Raw genomic sequence first — 24478 nt, 5'->3', positions numbered from 1 at the left:
GGGGAAGGCGTCCTGATGATGGACGCCTTAGGTGGGTTTGCAGTGTTTACAGCCGATCGTCAGCTCGCCTTGTCTGCTCTCAGCGCCTGTTAACGGGCTGCGAGGAAACGGAGAGAAGTTAAGTCGAGGTTAAGGATCGGACCGCTCCTCGCAGACACGTGCCTCATCTGAAGGGGCGTCTTGGTTTCTGGCCCCGGGTCAGCGGTGGCGGGATCCTGGTTAAGGAACGCAGGCAGTGACATCATTCCTGAGCAGGTAGCCGTTTCCTGGGCAGCAGGTGCGTGGGGACTGCGACTTCCTGTCCTTCCTTCATCGGAGGAATGTCCTTGTTGAAGCGGGAGGTCCTCCTCGAGTCCGTGATCCCTGTCAGACTTGTAACTTAAAAAATATAGCCGGAGAGCAGGCGTTTGACGTTTGGGCCGGCATCCCGAGAAAGGACCCTCAGTAAGCCTGTATTTGGCGGGCTAGCCACTCTTCCCCGTTTTGCCCGGAGGTGTGGCTCAGTGTTGAGCATCGACCTATGAGCCAGGAGGTCAGGGTTCAATTCCCGGGTTTCGTGCTCAATCCCAGTAGGGGGCGTGCAGGAGGCAGCCGATTTCATGATTCTCTCTCATCATGGATGTTTCTTTCCATCCCTCTGTCCCTCTCCCTTCATGTCTGAAATCAATAAAAATATTAAAAAATATATTAAAAAGCATGTTCCAGGGTTTGTTTAGAATCCTCCACTCTTTGTAAAGACCTTTCACGGGCAATGAACCCCCTTATTTTGGAAACCGGCCTTGGGTTTGAGTCAGAACCTGGTGGGAGAAAGGCACCTGGGGGGCGTTTGGGCCCCGGGAGACGCGGGGATGTTATTACCATCACACGGAGGGGGGACGGCGTTTCTGCCCGATCCTCGTGGTCTGTCTGCATTCCGCGCAGCGTGTGCGAGTTCGGTCTTTTCCCCCGCGTCCCTCCCCTCCTGCTCCCACTTTTCCTGCACGAAAATTTATTTCTGTTTGTCAAATTTGATTTTCTTTCGCTATGTGATCCTTCTCAGGATATTACTGAGATTGCTCCAGAGAATATAAAATTTCGCAAGGATCGCTCTTTATATTAAGTTTCAAAAAAACGGATTTGCCCTCAGGCGATGATTAATTTCTGCGTCTTGGGCTTCTGAAGGCCGGGGACTCGGACAGGAAAAGGAAGTGTAGGTCCCTGGAGGTGGAAGGCGCTGTGAGGGGTCGTGGAGGACACCCCTGCCTCTAGAGTGTCCAGGGCCAGGCCGACCCGAGATCACAGAGGCTTAGGAAGTGACCCTCGCGTGGCCGCGGACGTGCCGGCCTGCTGCTCACCCATTGCCATCCGGGTCCCAGGGGCTGGATGCTGACCCAGAGGGGCGCGCATGCATTGCACGGAGATCAGGGCGTTATTATTGTTATTACTTTTTTTGGGAATTATTCTTTTGATGAAACCACAGTCTCTGCTGCAGCAAGATTCGAGCTTTGCCTCCTGCTGGTGTGAGGGAGCCCTCCGCCTGGGAGCTCTTGGGGGGTAGAGGCTGGGTGTGATCTGCCTGCAGCCGAGCTCTGCCAGCGCGGTGCCTGGCGCATGGCGTGTGGGCGCAGGCGCTGGGAGGATCAGCGACAGTCCCGGGAGGAAACCCCCGGGTTTGCTGTGCTCAGGAAGGCCATTAAAAGATGCGCTGCCCCTGCCAGGCGAGCAGAGGAAAGGTGCCCGCTCACTGCCCCCCTCCGCGTGGAGAGCCTGCGGCTGTGTGTGAGTGGGTGTGTCCGCTCCTGTCCTTCCCGATGGCGTGCCCCTGGCTTTCGTGGACGTGACTGTGGTCGTGCTCCCCGCCTGCTCCTGCCCGTGCAGAGGTGCACTCCTGCATCTCGGGGTACCCGGTCCGCGGCTCCCGCTGCTGGTGGACGGCCCCACATTTCACTCTCTGCCCTCCGGGCGCCCCCACGCCTCCACTTCCCACCACCCTGGGTCCCCCAGCCCCGAGCTTCCTGCCTGTGGCCACTTGCCGTTTCTGAGCTAATTCCGACACCCCGGTTTCTAAGGGTTACCTTCGGTGCAGCCAAAACCCGGCGTGTGGTCACGGTGTGGGGGTCGGCCCAGCACGCACCCTCCCCGTGCAGGCGGGGGTTCTGGGCTCGGTCCTTGGGCTCCTGCGGGCGGAGTTGCATGTGAGCTGGGTGCGTGGCCTGAAGTGACCTCAGGGCGACGGGGCTGAGGAAACACTGACGTCAGGCTGCGTGGGGTGCTGGGGGGCTGGGGGGCTGGTGCTGCCGAACCCACGGGCTTTTGCAGGGACAGCCTCTGCCCTCAGCCCGAGGGCGGTGCCGAGGGTGTGGTCCGGCCTGGCCCATCTTTGAAGGGACTCTTCCCTTTAGTGCGGAATCCTGCCAACAGCTGCCCCATGTCCGCCTCCGCCCTGGCTGCTGTCTCCCCTCCCCACCCGAGGGACGGGGACTGAGTGTGGGCCAGGCCCCCGAGGGGGTCGGCCGGTGCCGGGGCCGCTGCTTCCTGTCGGGGCCTTGGCCACAGAAGCACTTTGTGCGTCCGTTGCCGCCCCGGGGCCCAGCTCCTCGGCGTGGAAGCGGCAGGAAGTCCGCTCTCAATGGCACGTCTGTTGTGGGGCAGCTCTCGATCCGAGGATGCCGGCATTCGCACTTGGCAGCGACCCCAGTGCAAGTCAGACAGAGGGAGCGACGGGAGGACGCGTTCTCAGGAGGCTGCCAAGTGGGCACAGGGTCCTCCCCGGAGCGTGCTGCTTAGCCTCGGGCGACGCCCTCCAGGCCCCTGTGGCAGATGGTGGGGGAGGAGCGGTGGCTGCCCGCTCAGGCCCTCCCAGGCCGCCAGCATGGTCTGCGGGCAGCCCCAGCGCACATCCCAAAGTGCTGGGATCGTTCCGTCCTGGTGGCTTCCAGGGTCAGCAAAGCGATGCGCGCTCCCCCGCGTGCGGTGTCAGGGCCCCAGGCCGCCTCCTCGCACTGACCTCTCCCCTTTGTGTTTGTTTAGGCTGGTACAGAGGTTACACCTTAAGGAAAAAGTCTAAGAAGGTAAGTCGTTCTTCTCATTGAATCCAGCGCACGTCCCTCCCTACATCACCCGTGAGAGGAAACCAGTTCCCTCTCGTCCCTCCCTGTCTGCGCCTTCTCCTCGTGCCTCTTTCTCTGGATTTAAACGCTGTGGGCTGCAGTGCCGACCGCCCTCCAGCATATTCTGGCCAGTGTGTGTGCGTAGGAGCTGCAGCTGCGTGTCCCCGAGCGAATTGCTGGGCTGTGATAGGCTGTGACCCATGAATCCTCTTCTTTTCCTGGTAGAATTTTGGATCCTCGTTCAGCAAAGGAATGATCTGGGTAGAAGGACTTTAGAAAACAGCAACGAAAAGTGGAGAACGGGCCCCGATTTTCAATGGCGTATCATCCTCGATGACAAATGAATAGATTTGCGAGGCCCACGCAGGCCTGCTTTTCTCTGAATCACGCCCGTTTTATGCCGCTGTGTTGCTCGCAGACGAAGGCGCCTCTGTGCCCTGGGCAGTCTGCACGCGTGGTGTGTGTGTGAGCTTCTGAGGCCGAGACCTGCCATTACAGCTCGGTCGCTGTGGCGGCCTCTCCATTCTTAACTCCGTAAACCCAGGGATGGCTCTCCTGTGTCCTCCTGTGACCTGGAGTCCTCCCGGCTGTGGTCAGGCGGCCACATTCGCTGCTGTGTGCTTTCATGCCTAATTATGCTTGACAGAGGGTTCATCTTCCTCCTCTTTCCTAACCTTGCCTCTCATTATCTCCTGGCTGGGCGGGGCTCCGCTCGCGGTCCGGAGCCTGTAACCACGGCTTCCGCAGTCAGCGGCTCCAGCCAGGCCTTCCCACCCACCCCGCCAGCCCAGACTGGGCGGTGGGTCCCCACCCAGCCGGTGTCCGGGGGCCTGGAGGTTGGGACCAGCCTTTAACTGGCTGGGTGGTGGGGTAGATTTCCCCAGGGGAAGCCAGGGTTCGTGGATGCCCCTTCTGTGATGGGAGTGCCTTCCTGCCAGAGCAACCCCGATTGATCTGAGGATCCTGGACCCCACGGACTGTGGTCTTTCTGCCCCCTCCTTCCCGCTCGGCGATAAATCTTATTTCTTTATTTTTAAAGGGTTAGACATGATGGCATTCCCAGTCTCTTTTTAAAAAATACATTTTTATTCATTTTTAAAGAGAGAGGCGGGGAGAGATAGAGAGATAGTAACATTGATGAGAGAGGAAGTTGTTGATTGGCTGCCTCCTGCAAGGCCCCTCCTGGGGATCCAGCCCGCAACCCGGTCATGTGCTCTGACTTGGAAGGAATCGAACCGGCGACCTCTTGGTTCCTGGGTCGAAGCTTAACCGCTGAGCCACACCGGCCGGGCTGATAGTTCCTTTTTATATGAGTTCCTTTTTATATGAAATCTGGCCGTGTTCCCGGTCAGCAGGAGGACCAGGAATCGTGGTGGCCGAGCACGTGCCCAGCACGACAGGTGCTTGTGTTTCTGGATGCCCTGTTCGACCCCTTTGGGGCCAGGGGCCAGGGCCACCCGACCAGAAGCTCCTGCTCCCGCATCAGGTACGTCAAAGCCCCCCGTGCCACTGAGTGGATTGCGGCTGCGCATCCTGGATCTTACGCAGGAAGCCGTGCCCGGCTGGCGTGGCGCTGCCCAAGGCCTAGCCCTGCCTTTCAGTGCTCCCCTCCGCTCCCCTCCAGGAGGGAGTCTGCGCTCCTTGGTGAGGCTCCTGGCACTTCTGGTCTGTGCCCGGCCCCGAGTGTCCTCTGCAGGCGCTGTCTCCTGGGCCCCGTTCAGGGTTCAGTGGGGTCCAGGTGCATGCTTCACCCAGGAGAGGAGAGCCCTGTAAGCCGTGCTCCCCTAGTGCCGACTGGGCGAACCGCACCAGTTTCCGGATCAGACCTTTGAGAAGGTCTCCGTGGGCCAGGCAGCTGCCGGTGGTCATCTCAGCACTGTGAGGTCAGGAACCATCAGCGACCGTCACCAAAAGTTGCACGGGGGCATCAGTCGGCTGATGGTCGGCCTGCGTCCCGGTCAGCAGTGCAGGCGGGTGCGGCCTGTGGAGACGGCACAGGACCGCCCTCCGGGATCGTGTCTTTGCGAACACATCACCCTGTTTCTTCCTAACGGACCGGCGGCCTTGTTGAAACGCAAGCTGTGCGTTGCCATCTTTCATGCTTTGTTTTCTTGGCTCTTTTCCGGGAGGCGTACCCTACGTTTGCAGAATTAATGGAGACCCAATCGCCCCCACCTTTTCTGGGGACAGTTGTTTGATTGACAGTCAGTAATCATATTGATACTAAAAACTGTCTTTTTTTTCCTCCCCAAAGGGTATATTTCCTGCCTCATATATTCACCTTAAAGAAGCAATCGTTGAAGGAAAAGGGTGAGTCTGGGCTTGATGTTTCCACGAAGGAGGCAGCATTCGGCCTGCTGCCCTTCCCGTGCAGGGTCCTCGAGGGGCTTGGGCAGTGGGTGTGCCTGGCCGTGGGTGAGAGGAGTTTGGGGGGAGGAAGGGGGACTTGGGGTTGTGTGCAACATGGTTGTGAGCCTTTGAAGAGTCTGTAGTCAGCCCCTCACCTGCAGTCACTGTCCTTGAACCTGCTGTCGACTTCGGAGAGCATCCTAGTGCCCTCTGCTTCCTCGGGGAGCTGCCTCACCAGGCAGAGGCCGCGTGGCCCCCCGGCTCGGCAGGCATTTCCGGAAGACTCTGCAGTTTTTGGTACACGTGGAGTTTCGGGGGAACAACCAGTTGTTAAACTGGGACATGTAACATGTACAGTTTGTCCGGCTGTGACGTATGCTTCTTAGAGGTCATCCCAGGGATGTACAAGGCCATTACAAGGGCATTGCAACAGGGGAACCCAGGAGGCAGGAGTGAGAAATGATGAGCCAGGTGCGCCCGGGGGGAGAGAGGGACATTCAGATGTTTTCCTTGTTTGTCTCAGCTACATCTTCACTCTCAGTCACACATGTAGGTTATCAAATTACTAATCAGATGATTGCCGCATAATGACGCCTCTCTGGCTGATTGCAAAATTGCCTCTCCAAGCCCCGCACTCCCCCCGCGTGGAGGGCACCAGCTCAGCTCCCGAGGTCCATTAAAGCGGAGAAAGCCACTGAGAGGCATGTACGTGATGGCCGGAGTGCGGTCTTCTTTTATGCAGACAAGATGCTTTGCATGCAGGATTGAAAGTAAATAAATTAAAGGGGCGATGAAGAAGGCAGGCGGTGGGACTTTCACCCCCTTGTGGAAATGACTGAATAAGGGACGCCATTTGTGTTTTCCATCCGTCTCCATAGGCAACAGGGTAGCAGTCAGATCGTAGGTGATTAATTTTTTAAAAAATATTTTGATGAATACAAGCAAATACATGGAAACTATAATTATGAGGCATAATAGTAAAGTGAACAAGAGATTATTTTAGCTCTCAGCAAATAGAGTCGCACCCTGCCCGACAGAGAGACGGGCACAGAGGGACAGAGACACCCTGGTCCTGTGCCTGGGGCTGGTGGAAGGTGGATGGAGAACTGGGGGAAACTGGCAGCTTAGAAACAGGGTCCCTGCCGCTGCTTCCCGCCGCCTGTCACTGTTCTCCATGCTGCTACCGGCCGGTCTCCCCTCCACTGCTCCCTCCCAAACCCACCTGCCTTTCCCTTCCCTCCCGGCCCAGAGCCTCCTGCCTTCAGACTGCACGGGTGATCTCCTTCCTCCTCCTTCCTCCTCCTTCCTCCTCCTTCCTCCTCCTTCCTCCTTCGCCTTCCCTTCTCCTGGTCCTGGTTGGGCATACACAGGAGGCAACCGATCGCTGTGTCTCTCTCATCCAGCTTTCTCCCTCTCTTTCTCTTTCTCCTCCTCCCTTCTTCCCTGCCACTCTCTCTAAAAATCAACAGAAAAAAAATCCTTGGGTGAGGACTAACAAAATAACCCCAAACAAAACAAGGCAAAACAAAACACCAGTGCTCACTCACCTAGATCACGGGTTAAGGACAAGTGAGGGTTAACCTGTTGGGTGGAGAGAAAGGGGAAGGGGTTCATCAGAGCTGGGGTCAGGTGGAATGCCTGTGGCCATTTGAAAGCAGTGACTTGGCTCAGAGTTCGCCACGGGTAACCGCTCCGGCGTTATCACATAATGAGTTTTATGCTCCGTGGAAATGTAGAAGCCATCCTATTCCGAGCCTGCGTTTCAATGCCGCACGGGTTGGTTGTAATTTGGGGCACGTCTGAGATAGATGGGTACAGGTGATGAAGGTACCTTCCGCCTCCCAGACCTTGATGCCCGGAAGGCTTTTGCGGGTATCACCCTCCTGCTTGGCCTGGGCTTGACGTTGGAGGTGGGTGGCTTGCACAGCGGGTAACAGACCAGCTTTGTCCAAACACCACCTGCCGCTCTTAGAGACTCATGTTGTCTTACGTGTGGCTCCAGCCCTGTGTGCATCTTCTCTCTGTTTGCTGATTTGGTCTATGGCCTGGGTTTGGAATTTACGGGTTTCCACTCGCAGGGATTACGGAGCCGTGAACTTAGCTGCCTCTCCGCCTCTCTCCCCAGGCAAGATGAAACGGTCATCCCCGGCGACCTGCCGCTCATTCAGGAGGTCACCACGACGCTACGGGAGTGGTCCACCATCTGGCGGCAGCTCTACGTGGTGAGAGCCCGTGGCATCGCAGCTGAAAGAGTGACAGCGGTCTCTCTGGGCCTTTTCTGTCCCCATCGATGTGTGCCCACCCTTCCCTCCCCCCCCACCCCCCCTCGGAACCTCAAAAGCAGACCTGGGACCGGGCGATAGGCAGAAAAGGCAAAGACAGCAGCATGGCTTGGATTCTGCTCAGCCTTGGGGGGTCATGCGCCCTTTGACCTGCTCTGTGTTGGGGTGCAGCTGGTCTCAGCTACCTTGTGTTGGAAGAGGGACAGGCTGCTTTGCTTTATAAGAAGGACTGGGCAGTCCTTGTGACGGACCCTCAATGTTTATATTTTGTTCTCGAAGACAAAAACCTGCGTTTAAACTGCAATAGGTGCTCACTTAGGGATTTGGTAAGAGATGATTACTATTTTTTTGGGGGGGGCCACTTGGCTGTTACCATTGGAGGAAACTAGTAGCCGTGTGGATTTAAGTATGACTGTTAGAGGTGGGGATCGTTTCCATACTGGCTTCTTTGTCCGTTTCTGCTGGTTGTGGAAAAAGTCTTATTAATGCAGAGAGGTTGGGGCCATGGCATCTTCCATTTCCTATTCCCTCAGGGCACAAAAATTCATATTTGCAAAGATTACCTTTTGTTAGCCCTTATTTCTATTCCAGCTGCTGCTTTCTTCTCATATGCTAATGCCGTCAGCTCAGAGCTGGGAGCTGGGCTGTGCAGGGCCGGCAGTCCCCGGGTCTGGGGATCTGGACGCTTCCTGAGACCCCGCAGCTGCGCCCAGGCGGGCTCCTTGGTTTTAATTTTGCAGCCGCTTCCTGCACACGCACAGTAATGAGCAGTTGCCGTAATTGTTCATCACATGTTCTCCCAGACCTCACCACGTCCAGTTAGCGACGAATGTTTTGTGTAAATCGGAGCAATTTTGTCGTTGCTGTTTCACATTTGACTTAGCAAATTTTAAACAAAATAATGCAGCAAAACAAACAGGAGTGGATGCTGCCTCGTGTTAGTGGACACGGTTTTATGTGATTTATTTATTTTTAAAAAATATTTTTATTGATTTCGGAGAGGAAGGGAGAGGGAGAGAGATAGAAACATCTATGAGAGAGAAACATCAACATTGATCAGCTGCCTCCTGCACGTCCCTTACTGGGGATGGAGCCTGCAACCAGGGCCTGTGCCCTGACCAGGAATCGAACAGTGACCTCCCAGTTCATAGGTCGATGCTCATCCACTGAGCCACGTGGGCTGGGCAGTGGACAAGGTTTTAGCCATATTGCCCTGAAGCAGGCATTGCAATGGCTCCTTTGGTCTCCTTTTAAAGAATTTATATTTGCCTTTTATGGACCTACATTGTGGGATTTGTACAAAGCCATTAGTATTATTATGCTATTTTTATTTTTATTTTTTGTGACTACTTTTTGCATTACTGTGTTGTAGACAATTTAGCAAAATATTAAGGATGTTAGCTATTTGCTAAGGCTTTAGAAAAATGGGCCGGGAGAATTAATAAGAGGGGAACAAAAACAATTTTTCAGTAAACCATTAATTTTGACCATTTGGTTTTCATTTAATAAATGAACATCAGGATCATACCATAAAGAGAGTTCATGGGATGTTAGTGTGTTATATGATGATGGAGGTGGGGGTCTTAGGAATTCGTTGAAAGGAGGTGACATACTGGAAATAGTGGACGAGAGATTCAGGGATGTGGAGGAGACGCTACTTTAACAGGCAGCGATGATCACATTTAAATCTTTTATAGGGATCGTAGGTTAGAATTTTACCGACTCAGGCGTCCCCTAGATTTCTTTTCACAGGAAGAACCACGGGGCTATTTCCCTTTGGACGGTCCCTAGTTTCCTTGGCCAGTTGACCTCTCGCAGGTGCAAAACTGTCTATACCGTCCCGCCCTGGAGATGGGTGGACGGTGAGAGGACGAGTGGATCCTGCACCTTCCTTGCGTTTCCCTTTTGGCTCGTCGACTGAGATCCTGCTTCTTGCAGGAGCCTCCCGCCTGTGTGTCGGCAGGACTTCGGTGCTCTGGGGCGCTGCGCAGGGATGCCAGTCCGGGCAGGCGGGAGCTGTAGGCTCGGACTGACTCCGAAGGGGTCCGTGGTTGCCCCGCGGGGCGTTATCCAGTGGGCTGGCTCTGAGGCTCTCGGGGCACACCCGGCTCTGGTCGGCCTGCTGATTCAGAGGTGCCTCGTGTGCAATGCAGACACGATGTTGAGGGTCATGCATTACTTTTTTATTCTTTTCATCTTTTAGTGTCTGGTAGGAACCACATTCCATAAAACATCTTTTTTTTTTAAATTTTTAAATATATTTTTATTGATTTCAAAGAGAGGAAGGGAGAGAGAGAAACATCAATAATGAGAGATCATCACTGATGGGCTGCCTCCTGCACGCCCCCATTGGGGATCAAGCCCACAACCCAGGCCTGTGTCCTGACTGGAATTGAACCCTGACCTCCTGGTTCATAGGTGACGTTCAACCACTGAGCCATGCCGGCTGGGCTAAAATGCCTTTTAATTGGACATAAGTTACATTCTGTCCTATAAGGCATTCACTGCACGTGTATTTGGAAAACACGCCCCCCCCTCCCCCCCCCCCCCAGTGCTGGGTTATGCCAGAGCGCTGACCTTGGCTTCTCTGCCCCCTCCGTGCAGCAAGACAACAGGGAGATGTTCCGCAGCGTGCGGCACATGATCTACGACCTCATCGAGTGGCGGTCGCAGATCCTCTCCGGGACACTGCCCCAGGACGAGCTCAAGGAGCTGAAGAAGAAGGTCACTGCCAAGATCGACTATGGCAACAGGTGTGTTCACCTGGGAGGTGATTTCATGCTTAAGCGACCCGGTGCGATAACGTCGACCGAAGCCTGGAGGAGACTAAACCCCCCTTTTATCGTTAAGTCAAACTTCCCACGGCCAGGCAGTGGCGTGGTTTTCATGTTTAAAGGGAGGAGCGTTTTCTGTTGCATCTCGAACACCAGGGGTTTTCCGAGTCGCAGTAGAACCTGCTGTTCTCTTCAGGAAGCGGGGTGAGGGGCCTGCCCTTGGCCTGGTGATTCCCCCCCCCCCCCCCCCCAACCACCATGGGTTCTAGAGACAGGATCTTTGACATTGTCACGTGAAACCCACTTCATGGCCATCTGCCTGGAAAACCCACACTGTGGAGCTTTGATGTTATTTTCCACGAGAGCATTGTGTTTCCAAGTTACGTCCAGAGACCCCCTGCCTAGTTTGGCTGCGGGAAGCTGCCAGAGTACCTGATGCGGGGACAACGCAGTTAAGAAAGGAGGTGTTTCCAACGGGGATTTACTCCTTTGATGGGAAGCACAGTCGGTGGGAAGACAGTGTTTTGCCCGAGGAACTCGAGTGCGCGCCGTCATTTCTCTCTAGCCCAGGGCGCTGCACATAGCTCTCTAGGTCCTTCTTCAGGGAAAAAACGATATAAAATAGAATCACAGTGTTGCAGCATTGATGTTAAAGCGGTTTCCGGGAAACATTTGACAAAGGCCATTTGATTAAAGTCAAGGACCCTCTTTCTAGGAAAATGCATGTACCGGACGCACACACGGCTTCGCATATGATGTCTTGGGCGGTCTCAGCCCCCTTTCCTGAGTGGAGCTTCGGCGTCCAGCGTGTTCGTCTCTGACGGGCTAGAATCAGGGGTGGGCAAACTTTTTGACTCGAGGGCCACAATGGGTTCTTAAACTGGACTCAGAAGAAGGAGCTGCGGCCGTGTTTCCCGACGTTGCCATGTTAACGCTGCTGCTGGTGAAGGAGCGGAGGGGAGAGCAAGAGAACCCTCCGCTCTTTCGGCTCCGCGGGCGGATAGAACAGCCGCGGCCCGCGGGCCATAGTTTGCCCACGGCTGGATTCTCTTGTTCGGCTAAGATGCTCCTTGCTAGTGATTCGGAGCCTCTGAGCAATGGTTGCTGAGAGAGCCACAAAGAATGGTTGGCAGGCCACTCCCTGTGGCGGCACGTGGCATTCTGGGAGGAGCGTGGGTGCCGCCAGGAGAGGGTCCTGGCTCAGAATCCAGGCTCTGGGCTCCTCCAGGTGGCTCTCTGAGTTGAAGTGCCCTCCTTTGGGAAGTGGGTCTGGCCATCTGCCTTGGCAGGAGGTGGTGAGGCGTCGGTGGCAGAATGGATGTGCACAGCAGGTCGGCACCTGCATCGGTCCGTTCCGCAGGATGCTGGTTCTGTGTGGGGGGCTTTGTCAGCCTGGACCTTCTGGCCAGGCCTAAACCCAGGAGCTTAGCAGCTCCGCCCACACCCCAGTGGATCCCCTCCCCAACTCATTAGCATAACTCCACCCACCTCGAAGCGACCCCGCCCACACAGCACTAACTGTCCAGGGGCCCTTGCAGGGCGGGGGCAGCAGTAGAATTTGCAAAGACAACTAACGAGAGCTGACATGGCTGCTGAGGAAATCGTCTTTCTGTTCCTCTCGGGGTGCCGTAGTCATTGCAGGGACCGAGGCTGTGTCCACGCGGGACAGGGACTCTTTGCTTAAAAGCCTGTGTGCCCTCGTGCCCCTGACAGGCCGCCATGGGTCCTGCTTCACCATCAGTGAGTTTGCTTCATTGATATTAAAAGGAAAAAGTTAGATTTCTGTGGTTGCTGTCCAAACGGTGAACTCTAAACGCGCCTGACGCGTGGTCTTACTCCCATCACAGCGGGCGCTGGCGGCCCTCAGGGAAAGAAGCCGGGGGTCAGTGTGTCGGGAAGGAGTCTTTATTGCCACGTCCACGTTCCTCTTCACCTTGTGCCCATGAAAGGCATTCTCTAGTGGAAATTGTCTTTCTTTAAACAGACTTTCCTAGGTTCTGTGGTTAAAAACGTATGACAGTTTTCTGCTTCTATAGACCTGTGAATGGCAGGCAGGAAGTCTCAAAGGCAAAGTGTCAGTCATCGATGGTCTAGAGCAGCGGTTCTCAACCTGTGGGTCGCGACCCCTTTGGGGGTCGGACGACCCTTTCCCAGGGGTCGCCTCAGACCATCGGAAAACACATATGTAATTACATATTGTTTTTGTGGTTAATCACTATGCTTTAATGATGTTCAATTTGTAACAAATTGGGAGTCACCACAACATGCACTGTATTAAAGGGTCATGGTATTAGGAAGGTCGAGAACCACTGGTCTAAATCCTCATGCTTTCGTACCACCGTGGCACAGCCCTTTCTTTATATACTCACCTTTGTTCCTTAAATAGAAATGCTGGTTAAAAAAAAAAAAATCACCAAACCAGTTTGCTGGATTTGGGAAAAGGGAGAGAATGTTGCCAAAAAAAACATGTAGCTGTGGATGGATAGCTTTATCGGCCAGACGCTGCTCACGGTTTCCGTCGGCTACTGTATTTCACCGTCTGGCCAGAAAGGTGCTTGCTGCTGTCGTGGATAACTTCCATCTGTTTGGCGTTGAAACACGGAACCTGTTCCTTGCGGATCCTCTGATGGGCTAGCGTAGGGATTAGAACTGACTCGAAGTAGAAGGACGCTGTGCGGTGGGAACAGTTACAGCGTGTGGGTGCGTTCAGCCATTGATACTGTTCATATAGCAACTAATAATGCACTTGTCACTTGGGCGGATAGATCTGTGACATTTCTCACCGTAAGACAATGGAAGTTTTTGTTATTGATTTATTTTTTGGATTCCCGGGGAAGTGACCTTGCAGAATTACGTTTCCTGAATATTTGTGGGTGACCCCAACTTTCGATGGTGTTTTTCTCTGCTCAGCTACTTGGCCTGAAGGTGTGTTAGGAGAAGTCAAAGCCCTTGGTCGTTGCGCCTGAAGTTCTGAGTTCTTGTTGTTCCAGAATTCTCGATTTGGACTTGGTGGTGAGAGACGAGGATGGGAACATCTTGGATCCGGAACTAACCAGCACCATCAGCCTCTTCAGAGCTCATGAAGTGGCGTCCAAACAAGTGGAGGAAAGGTTACAGGAAGAAAAGGTGCGCGCAGCGCTCCGCAGTCCGCCATTCACCTCTGGGCGCTGCTCCCAGTAGCAGCTTCAGCTCTCACAAGTCCAGCACCAGCCAAGCCAGGCTGCGCACTGGAAAGGACCCGCGCAGCACAGCCCACAGCGTGCTCCACACGGTGGTGAACGGAGTGGGGCCTGCTGCCAGGCGCGGTGCTGCTGGCCTGGAAGGATTCCATCCCTCTTTGTGCAGGGTGTTAGCAGGCAGGGCCTTTTTATATTTATTTTTTATTTATTATTTAAAAATATGTTTTTGTTGATTTTAGAGAGAGAGGAAAGGAGAGGGAGAGAGAGAAACATCAATGAGAGAGAGACATCGATCGGCTGCCTCTGGCACGCCTCCTCCCGTGGATCGAGCCCGCAACCCGGGCATGTGCCCTGGTTGGGAATTGAACCGGGGACCTCTTGGTTCATTGGTTGGCGCTCAACCACTGAGCCACGCCAGCCGGGTGGGAGGCAGGATTCCAATGACACTTGTTCTCACCTCCTGGGAAACGACACTTGATTCTGCACAGCTTCTTGGCCATGTGTCGGGGTGACATTTTAAGCCCGATGGGGGCAGGAACACATGTCTTAGTGATCTTCCTCATCTTCCGTGGCCTTTCGAGGCATCCTGTGTAGAGAGTAGGTTTTCGGGGTCCGTGAAGTGATTGCGGGTCTCTGAGGAAAGTACTCCGTCTGCGCCCCGATGGCTGTGGCTGCCACCTGGGGTGCTGTTACGTTCCGCTGGCTGCGTGCCGGTTCTGAGAACTCAGGGACAAGGAAGTGACTGTGCCCGTGTGCTGGCGGGTTTCGCCTGGCTTTCTGTTCTGTGGGAGATGAATAAAAGGGCAAGGGCTGGCGAAGAGTGTTGCTAATGTCGCCTTTCCACATTGCTTCCACTTCCAGTCCCAGAAGCAGAACATGGACCTCAGCCGGCAGGCGAAGTTCGCCGCCACCCCCTCCCTGGCCTTGTTCGTCAACCTCAAAAACGTGGTGTGCAAAATCGGAGAGGATGCCGAGGTGCTCATGTCCCTCTATGACCCCGTGGAGTCCAAGTTCATCAGGTCGGTGCCATCCTGATGCTGGGACAGCAGCCCCGAGCCGTCCCAATGTCTTACTCCTGCAAAGAGCCCTCGGGGCCCCACGGGCCACACTCCCCCCAAGCGGCTGACCCCTCTGCTCTCCCGGGACAGTGTGGTGGCAGCAGCCCAGGCTCTGGGCCAGGGTCAGCCTTCTGTACACGGGTACTTTTTTTTCTGATATATCTTTATTGATTTCAGAGAGAGAACCATTGTTGATCCATGATGAGAGAGAACCATTGATCAGCTGCCTCCTGCAGGCCCCTACTGGGGATCGAGCCCACAACCCGGGCCTGTGCCCTGACCGGGAATCAAACCCCGACCTCCTGGTTCATCGGTCGATGCTCAACCACTGAGCCACACTAGTCGGGCTTCATGGGTCCTTTACATTGGAGAGCTTCCGTCTTACGAAGTTTCAGGGGCCCAGCGACTGAAGATGGAAGTAGCACTTTCCTCTGTTCCTGGGGGCGATAGACCCGGCTCCCCCACTCTCACGCTCCTCTTCATCTCCTTGTTTGAACTTCCCTTCTCTGTGACTGTCGCTGTGGGCCGTGTCCAGACGGGGGCCTGCCCCGTGGAGCCTCCCAGTTAATCGCTATGCAGTGAAACACAGTAAACCCGTCTGGCACGCTGTCCGTGCTGGTGTGGTCCTCTCTCTCCCACTCCCTTGCTTTTGTCCCTCAGTACGACCTTCTCTTTGTCCAGATGGAAAGAAGGATGGTTTGAGTTATGTGTGAAGCGTGTGTGTGTGGTGTGTGTGTAAAACTCCAGTATCTTCACGCGCGTTACTCAGAATTTAAGAAGTGAGTGTGCACCTGGAAACAGGCCACGTGAGTGGATTTCACGCTCACGTCACATACGGGCTTTGTGTCTCCGGACAGAGGCCCCGTCATACCTGGCTTGTCAGGCTCTGAAATAACGCCGTGCTTATTTCCTACCGTAAATGAGTGAGTGGGAAATTTTATTTATTTAAAAAAATACGTTTTTATTGATGTTAGAAAGAGAGGAAGGGAGAGGGATAGAGAGAGAGAAACCTCCATGAGAGAGAAAGCGACGCCGATGGGCTGCCTCCTGTATGCCCCCTACTGATGGTGGAGCCTGGGCATGTGCCCTGACTGCGAATTGGACCTCTTGGGTCATAGGTCGACACTCAACCTCTGAGCCACAGTGGCCGGTTGAATGGTAAATTTTAGACTGTAGTCATTCTCCATGACAAACATGCTTGAGAAGCAGTAAATGCTGAAATGCCATTTCCAGACAGTTCCTTTGTGACTATAACCCTAGACGCCCGGGGTTGAACACGCCCGGGGTTGCGTTCGGGCGGATCTCAGATGCCCCCGTGCGGGCAGTCGCTCCTCTCCTCCGTTAGCAGAGCGGCCGCGGTGCTTGGCGTTGACACTGCTCAATGCCCGTGGTGGTCTGCTCTGTGAACCTCCGTGGTGTTAGCCATAAGCCAGTGTGGCTGAGCACTGAGCGCCCTGTTATCGATGGAAAAATTAATTTGCTTTTCTCTCTTCCTCTTTCCAGTGAAAACTACCTGGTTCGCTGGTCAAGTTCAGGATTGCCTAAAGACATAGACAGATTACATAACCTGCGGGCTGTTTTCACCGTAAGTGCGTCCGGCGATGCTGGTAGAGTCACTCAGCGTTCTAATGACTGTGTTTAATGACCCCCGCTCTGACCTCTCCCCACGTGGGCACATGGGTCTTGGTATGCCCGTCATGCATGGTCAAGTCATCATAGTGACCCCTTCCCGGAAGTCCTCTGGGGCCCTAGCTTCCCGTAGCGTCCCCCGAGCAAAGACCGCCGGCGTTACCAGCACCCATCTCTCCCGCGCAGACGCAGGTTCCCCCGACGCTGACGACTATAGTTCCCCAGCTCCTTTCTGGCCCTGAGCTACTTGCTGTCCTGAGCTACTTACTGAAATGCTAAAAGCTGCCCAGGAATGCGTCTCGATGCCTCTTCCCGCTCTGTCCCAGTGGAACCCGCATTGAGGGACGGGGCTCCGGATAACGTATGGAAATCATGTTCCTAGGACCTCGGCAGCAAAGACCTGAAGAGGGAGAAAATCAGCTTCGTCTGTCAGATCGTCCGCGTGGGCCGCATGGAGCTGAGGGACAACAACACGCGGAAGCTGACCTCGGGCCTGCGGCGGCCCTTCGGCGTGGCCGGTAACCGTGTCTCCTTGTCCTTGTGGTCTCAAGGTCATCACACTGACCCCGAGGGGAGCTGCTGCTGCATCGGTCAGCTCTTCTGTGGGAGAGAAAATAACCCGTCGGTTCTCTCCCCGGTGGTTTCACGGCCAGGGGCTGCGCAGGGTGCCACCCGAGGGGCGCGTGCCAATCAGGTGCTTGGTTTCAAAGTGGCCCCCTCTCCTAGGGGCACCTTGGCCCTCATGCTCAGCCTGGAGGGCAGCCTGGCCTTGGAGGTTGTCAGGCCTGCTGGACCTGGCCATGGATTGGCTTAGGAGTGAATTGGCAGCGAGTGGCCAGCAGCCAGGGGGACACAGGCTCCGCCTCCATGTCTGTGCTGGGCTCCGTCTTGTTCGGTGGCCGCCCAGGAGGAGGGAGAGCCCGGCTGCCCCTGCTGAGCAGAGCTGTCCGTGGCCCAGCTCTGCCGAGTCGCCTCTTTGGCTGTCACTCATTTCTCACTGTTTGCAGAGGAGGGTGGCCGGGCAGTGCCCCACCCAGCCCTCTGTCTGTCCTCGTGCTTTCTGTGCGTCTTGGGATTCCTGCGATGTGTCCGTGGGGAGGGTTCTTTCACTTTTTCTTTTTTTTGTATTTTCATTGATTTCAGGGAGGAAGGGAGAGGGAGAGAGAGATAAAAACATCAATGATGAGAGAGAATCTTATTGGCTGCCTCCTGCACGCTCCCTTGTGGGGATTGAGCCCACAACCCGGGCATGTGCCCTTGACCAGAATCGAACCTCAGTCTGGCGCACTATCCACTGAACCACACCGACCGGGGTGGTGGAGTTCTTTCTCCCGGACACGTGGCCGGGTTTCTCACGGGGACAGCAGGGAGGCCTTCCTTGCCTGCGCTGCCAGGAAGCTCGGGCCCAGCTTCGTTTTGTCGTTTTGTTTTTAACCCCTTCTAAGCAGGCTTCGTTTCCAGAACAGTTTTAGGTTCATAGCAAAGTTCAGCAGAAAGTACAGAGATTTCAGAATGTTTCCGCCTCCTCCCTCCTCCCACAGGCAGCGCCTCCCCACCACCCACAGCCCCCCACCCACGTAAACGTCTGCTGCCACGGATGAACCCCATGGCCGCGCCCTCGCCACCCAGAGCCACGTTTACAGCAGGGCTCCCCTTGCTGTTGCCCGTCCTGTGGGTTTTGATAAATGTCTAATGACTTGTACCCCCCACTTAAGTATCAGACCCAGTTTTCACTGCCCTGGAAGCCCTCTGTGCTCTGCCTGGATTTTTCTGGAAAAACATATCCAGCCATTTAAGTAAATGATTTACTCCTTCCCAAGATTCGGTAACATGCGTTGAGGCAGCACATGCCCCTGTTTACTTCCGGCTGGCTCTGGTGTGGGGTCAGCTCTGGGGTGGGGTCAGCTCTGGGGTGGAGTCAGCTCTGGTGTGTGCTCAGCTCTGGCGTGGGGTCAGCTCTGGCGTGGGGTCAGCTCTGGTGTGTGGTCAGCTCTGGTGTGGGGTCAGCTCTGGTGTGTGGTCAGCTCTGGCGTGGGGTCAGCTCTGGCGTGGGGTCAGCTCTGGCGTGGGGTCAGCTCTGGCGTGGGGTCAGCTCTGGCGTGGGGTCAGCTCTGGCGTGGGGTCAGCTCTGGTGTGGGGTCAGCTCTGGCGTGGGGTCAGCTCTGGTGTGGGGTCAGCTCTGGTGTGGGGTCAGCTCTGGGGTGGGGTCAGCTCTCGTGTGGGCTCAGCTCTGGTGTGGGGTCAGCTCTGGGGTGGGGTCAGCTCTGGGGTGGAGTCAGCTCTGGTGTGTGCTCAGCTCTGGTGTGGGGTCAGTTCTGGGGTGGGGTCAGCTCTGGTGTGGGGTCAGTTCTGGGGTGGGGTCAGCTCTGGTGTGGGGTCAGTTCTGGGGTGGGGTCAGCTCTGGTGTGGGGTCAGCTCTGGTGTGGGGTCAGCTCTGGGGTGTGGTCAGCTCTGGCGTGGGGTCAGCTCTGGGGTGTGGTCAGCTCTGGTGTGGGGTCAGCTCTGGTGTGTGGTCAGCTCTGGCGTGGGGTCAGCTCTGGCGTGTGGTCAGCTCTGGGGTGGGGTCAGCTCTGGCGTGGGGTCTGCACTGGACTCCGTGGTGAGTGAAATGTTGAGGGTACGGCGGCCTTTTGCGAGGTCCCCGAGCGCGGATTCAGGAATTCTGTCAGGCTTCCATTCCTCACCTCCTGAACACGTGCACGGACATTGCACCTCTGTTTTTCAGAACCTGTCGCACCTCTTATGGGTAATCCCATATTATGGTTGAAGCACCTGTAATTTTCAGGATCCCTATTTCTCTTTCCCACCTCGGGTAGTTTTAAGGAGATATTTTATTCTTCCCTCTGATGCATTGGGCTTCCCGGAAGTGACCAGGGAAGTCACCGACAGTGTGTGTACGTGGGCCTCCCGCACCGCTGCTGTGAATGCTGCGGCTTCAGGCACCAGGACGGTGCTGCCTTCCTGTGAGAGCTCCGACTCCTCCAAGCCCAGTGCCGTCCCAGCCAGGCTGCTGCTTTCCCTTCCTTGTTTATTTTTATGTTAATCCTCACCCAAGGATAATTTTCCCATTGATTTTTTTAGAGAGAGTGGAAGTAGGGGGAGGGAAGAGGGAGAGAGGGGAGAGAGAGAGAGAGAGAGAGGAGAGAGAGAGAGAGAGAGAGAGAGAGAGAGAGAGAGAAAGAAACATCGATGTAAGAGAGACACATTGATTGGTTGCCTTCTGCACACACCCTGACCAGGGCAGGGATCGAACCTGCAACCCAGGTACATGCCCATAACCAGGAATGGAACCCATGACCCTTTGGTGCCGGGGCGGACACTCCAACATCGAGCCCACTGGCCGGGCAGCTTTCTCTTCCTGTGGATAACAGTGGGATCTTCCCAGCCTCCACATGTGGACTTGTGTGTGGGATGAAACGATTTATGTTTTGATTGGCATGGCGTTTCCATGGATGTGTGCATTTTTCAAAACTCATTGAACTAGAGTACAATCTGTGCATTTAATTTACATTTTTTATAAAGACAAAGGTCAAAGCCTCCTTTCCCCGCAGACTCTCCCTGAGCCCCACTTCTCCCCTGTGGCCTCTCCCCTCTACGAACCTTTCCATCGCAGATCCCTCCGCACACACACAATTGAACGTATTTGCCACCTCGCCAGACTATAAAGATCCCAACGTACCAGCTGTATTTCCCCACGACCTGCTGCGACAGCCACAGGCGGGAAGGTGGGCTCGGGGAGTCACCGTCCCAGTTCAGGTCCTCCACTACCCATGCCAGGGCTTAGGTGCTCGCTTTTCTAGAACATTCTAACCCACAAAGTCCTCCTGGGAGGTGCCCCGCTAGGGGGCCCGTCGGATGCCAGGCAAAGGGATTGATTACGTGGAGCTCTGTCCTTGGAGCCGCCCCCCCTTGGCCAGCGTTTTCAGAGACTGTAATTCATCTTTCAAACGGGAAGGCGAGTGACCCGACTGTAGGAAACATGCACCACGCGGCTCAGCCCGCCGTGTGTCAGCAGGCACTCTGGTGTGCCTTTGTTTGTTTGTTTTTCTCTGATGATGGCATGTCAGCAAAACAATCTCTGTTCTGTTCTTGTCCCCAGTGATGGATGTAACAGATATAATAAATGGAAAAGTGGACGACGAGGATAAACAGCATTTCATCCCCTTCCAGCCGTAAGTATGGAGCCCTCAGCATGCTCAGCGGGTGCCCTAGAGCAGCGTGTGCTGGTGACAGTGATCTCCATGGTTAAGTCGGTCCGTTCAGCACACGCAGGGATGGGTTCTTTGGAAATAACGAAGAGTCCGTGTAGTCACTGCGGTAGCACATGGAATTTTGTAGCCAGAAGAGAACCCTGGGTTCGAGGTTGGTCCTGCAGGTAGAATACTTTCCATGTGATCCCGGAATCGCCTTATCACGCAGGACACGCAGAATTTCGATTCCCTCCGAGCGTGGATGTTTCTTTATGTAATTGATTTATTCTCGTAGCGATTCACATTCTCCAAATACAGTGCTTTCAGATTCCTCACAGGAGGCTGCTGTTCCTAAAACAGCAGACCAAACCAGAGGATGATGGATGCTTTCCTAGAGCGAGGAATGACTCCCCCACGCCCGTGCTCAGGCCACGGGCGCTCCTGTCTCGGTTGTTGCTCAGCGGCCTGGATCCGCACCCACTTTGAAGGATTTGTCTGGTTCGGACAGATGTCTGTAGAGAGGCACCCGGAGGAGACTCGTTCGATCGATGCTCCGATGTGAAGGCAGATCCCGTAGAAAAGGCTGAAAGGCCTGGTGTCATTTCCCTGGAGATAACGCAAGAGGGTGTCCAGGGAATGGGGAGCCGCCACTCTGCGGGCAACCCTGCCCTTCAGACGGGGCCCAGAGAGGAGGAGGAACTGGAATGGGCGAGGCCACGTGTCAGACAGCTGCCCCGGGGGTGCACTCTCGGAAGAATAGATGACAAGGAAGGCCCGGCACAGGGCCTGCCCCGGTTCTGTCTCTTCTCTTTTCTGGTTTGGCGTTAGTGGCCTCAGACCCAGACAGGTTTTATTGTAGAAGTTGCACACTGTCTCCAGGTGCTGGCTGCGGGGGTTTGCAGGCAGGTGGGTGGCTGCAGGAGGCCTGTCCCGGGCCTGGGTGGGGTGGGCAGCAGATGTGGGGTGCACCTCCGTTGGCACCAGCAACCCTTGCCCGACAGACCAGCCCACTCAGCCCAGGACTGACCCCGGCTTCTAACTGAGAGTGGAAGGACAAGCTCTGTAGGCAGGTGATCTGGTCAGACAGCGTCCAGAAGCCTGGCTCAGCAGACAGCTCTGCAGTCTTTTCGACAGAAGAGCAGGAAACCCTGCAGTGCTGGCTTGGAGGACGGTTCCCCTCTATGAATCTCCCCACAGGAGGCCGAGGTCCGATGTGGCTTCTATTTTTCTGTCCAGTCCAGCAGCCACCAGCCATGTGGGCTATTTCAGTGAATGGAAAGGAAATGCAATTAGATATTGAGCTCCTCAGTCACACGCATCCCTTTTAGCGTGTCCAGTGCTAACGTGTCCATAGGGCTGTGGCTCCCATGAGTCAGCAAAGATATGGGACATGTCCGTCATTGCGGAATAGTCTATGGCAGCGGTTCTCAACCTGTGGGTCGCGACCCCTTTGGGGGTTGAACGACCCTTTCCCAGGGGTTGCCTAGGACCATCGGAAAACACGTATATAATTACATATTGTTTTTGTGATTAATCACTATGCTTTAATTATGTTCAATTTGTAACAATGAAATTGGGGGTCATCACAACATGAGGAACTGTATTAAAGGGTCGCGGCATTAGGAAGGTGGAGAACCTGTTCTATGGGGCGGAGCTACTCTGCAATCACACCCAGTGCATCTAGTTACAGAGGAGCCCTTGCACAATCTGGAAGATTCCTCCGTGCACAGGGGGGATGCCATTTTTGAACACGGGCAGCTATGGAGGTAAAATACAAGACACACCTTTATAAGATGATGATATTAAGCTGCTTCCTTCGCCCGTGGGAAGAGTGCAGCCCAGTTCTCTTTTACTTTATTTTTTAAAAATAGGTCTTTATTGATATCTAGAGAGAGAGAAGGATAGTGAGAAACATTGACCGGCTGCCTCCTGCATGCCCCCTACTGGGGATGGAGCCCGCAACCCAGCATGAGCCCTGACCAGGAATGGAACCGGTGAGCTCCTGGTTCGTGGTCGATGCTCACCCACAGAGCCACACCGGCCGGCTGCCCAGTTCTCTTTAATGCTGGTGTGTATACGAGACCTGGGCGTGTCTGGAGGCCCAGCGGTAGCGTTCAGTGGGAATCGCCCACTGCCTGCCCGCGACTTCTGGGAAAAGTCAAAGAAAACCAAACAAAACATGGGTTCCCTGCTGGAAAGCTACGGGACTCGATTCTTAGTTGTAGACGCACTGATCTCAGTTTCACTGGGACGCGTTACGAGCTACTCAGGACAGTGAAGTGCCACCATCCTTTTCTGCCTTGTAGCGAGACATCCACTTTACAGAGTGTTATTACAGGTGAGCTCTTCCTGTGACTTGAAACTCCTTGCTCCACCAAAGGCAGGCTGATCACATACAGATGGATATTTGCAGCGTTAGGAACACACCGCAGCACGCTTTTACGTGCAAAATAAGCGATGAATCCCGCTCTTTGGGAAATGCATGCTAATGACACCGTGTTTTTGCTCCATTAGAACTGATGTATGATGTTGCAGGGTGAGTTTAGGGAAGGGAAGCGCAGTCCCTCTCTCTCTCTCTCTCTCTCTCTCTCTCTCTCTCTCTCTCTCGCTGTCTGTCTGGTCACCGGGGGAGCCAGTGTAAACAGTCCTCAGCTCTTCTGAGCAATGGGGCTCAGTGATGAATAGCACGCGCCCTGGGTTCTAGAAATGAGGTTAAACATTGTGCACACGACGGATTTCCTCGCTTGTTGCGTAGTGTCCGGCTGTGCCACACCGCCTTTCTCTGCTCACATCTATGAACGGGTCCTCATTCATGAGCCCTGAAAACATTGATGGGCCCATTCATACTTATTATTATTTTATCTTCACCTGAGGATATTTTTCCCATCGATTTCGAGAGAGAATAGAAGAGAGGGAGGAGGGGGAAGGGAGAGAGAGGGAAACATTGATGTGCATGAGAGAGAGACATCACACACACCTTGACCAGGGCCGGGGATCAAACCCACAGTCAAGGTATGTGCCCTTGACCGGGGATGGAACCCCCGACCTTTTGGTCCAACCGGCCAGGGCTCACATTCATAATTGCGCCACGATTTCACGTTCCAGGGATGGTCGTTGGAGTCTCCAAGACTGTGCCATTCTTTTCCCATGGGGTACACGGCCCTTTGGAGCGCCACCCAAGTGGCTACCACCCCAGCTTCCTCAGAAATGAGGTGGCAGGGATCCTTTTTAAAGAATCTTGATTTTGCTTTTTCCCTTCAAACCACCTGCCCATTGCCCTACGCTAGGCTTCAGAATGATTGAAATGGAAGGAATGTCCATAAATTTCCTTGGGATTAAATGCCACTCAACTGCGTACTTTCCGATTAGCTCCCCTTTTACTGCTTAGGAGAAGGGGGTGTGGTCTGGTGCCCGCTTGTTTCCCGGGGATAGGGTTGACCTCGTTTGCTGTACTTTTTTCGTGTGGTTTGGCATTTTCCTGATCAATGCTCTCCCCTGTCTCTCTTGTCACCTATCCTGTCCTTTGTCGTGCGTTGACTCACGATGACTCTCTCGCACTCGGTGACGATGATCTCTTGTGTTCCCTTGTTATCGTGACCTCTGGGTCTCTGTGCCCCTTTGTCTCCTGTGGTCTTGGTCGTCCCGTGCCCTCCAGGCTCGCGTTGGACGACGCCATTCGACACAAGCCGCTGAACATGTCATCCCGTTTTTCACCCAGGGTGGCAGGGGAGAATGACTTCCTTCAGACTGTTATAAACAAAGTCATTGCTGCCAAAGAAGTCAACCACAAGGGCCAAGGTACGTATTCTGTTGTTTTGTTTCTGTAAACGTCCACTGGCTTGAGTTTGGACAGTGCCGTGTGGTTTGCATTTTAGTTTGATGATGATCATGACGATGGTGATGATGATGATAATAAATACAATGAGGA

At 54.7% G+C, this 24478-nt stretch overlaps 1 protein-coding gene across 2 annotated transcripts in view; it reads left to right on the top strand.

The window, feature by feature from the left end:
- The window catches only part of DOCK1 (dedicator of cytokinesis 1), a 290957-nt gene that overhangs the window by 36501 nt on the left and 229978 nt on the right, over positions 1 to 24478 (top strand). Inside the window, exons 3-12 of one of the 2 annotated variants that reach the window (XM_081104750.1) lie at positions 3010 to 3050; positions 5344 to 5399; positions 7564 to 7660; positions 10325 to 10473; positions 13485 to 13620; positions 14535 to 14692; positions 16235 to 16316; positions 16743 to 16878; positions 20460 to 20532; positions 24269 to 24348. In XM_081104750.1, the coding sequence (XP_080960876.1) occupies positions 3010 to 3050; positions 5344 to 5399; positions 7564 to 7660; positions 10325 to 10473; positions 13485 to 13620; positions 14535 to 14692; positions 16235 to 16316; positions 16743 to 16878; positions 20460 to 20532; positions 24269 to 24348 (1008 nt within the window). Of the gene's footprint in view, positions 1 to 3009; positions 3051 to 5343; positions 5400 to 7563; positions 7661 to 10324; positions 10474 to 13484; positions 13621 to 14534; positions 14693 to 16234; positions 16317 to 16742; positions 16879 to 20459; positions 20533 to 24205; positions 24349 to 24478 lie in introns of both variants that reach the window. The other variant, XM_081104749.1, reaches the window with a different exon arrangement.

The sequence above is a fragment of the Myotis nattereri genome (genome assembly GCF_964212035.1).
Source record: "Myotis nattereri genome assembly, chromosome: 13".
In the NCBI taxonomy this organism is placed as follows: Eukaryota; Metazoa; Chordata; class Mammalia; order Chiroptera; family Vespertilionidae; genus Myotis; species Myotis nattereri.
This window is presented reverse-complemented; position numbering and strand designations above follow the sequence as displayed.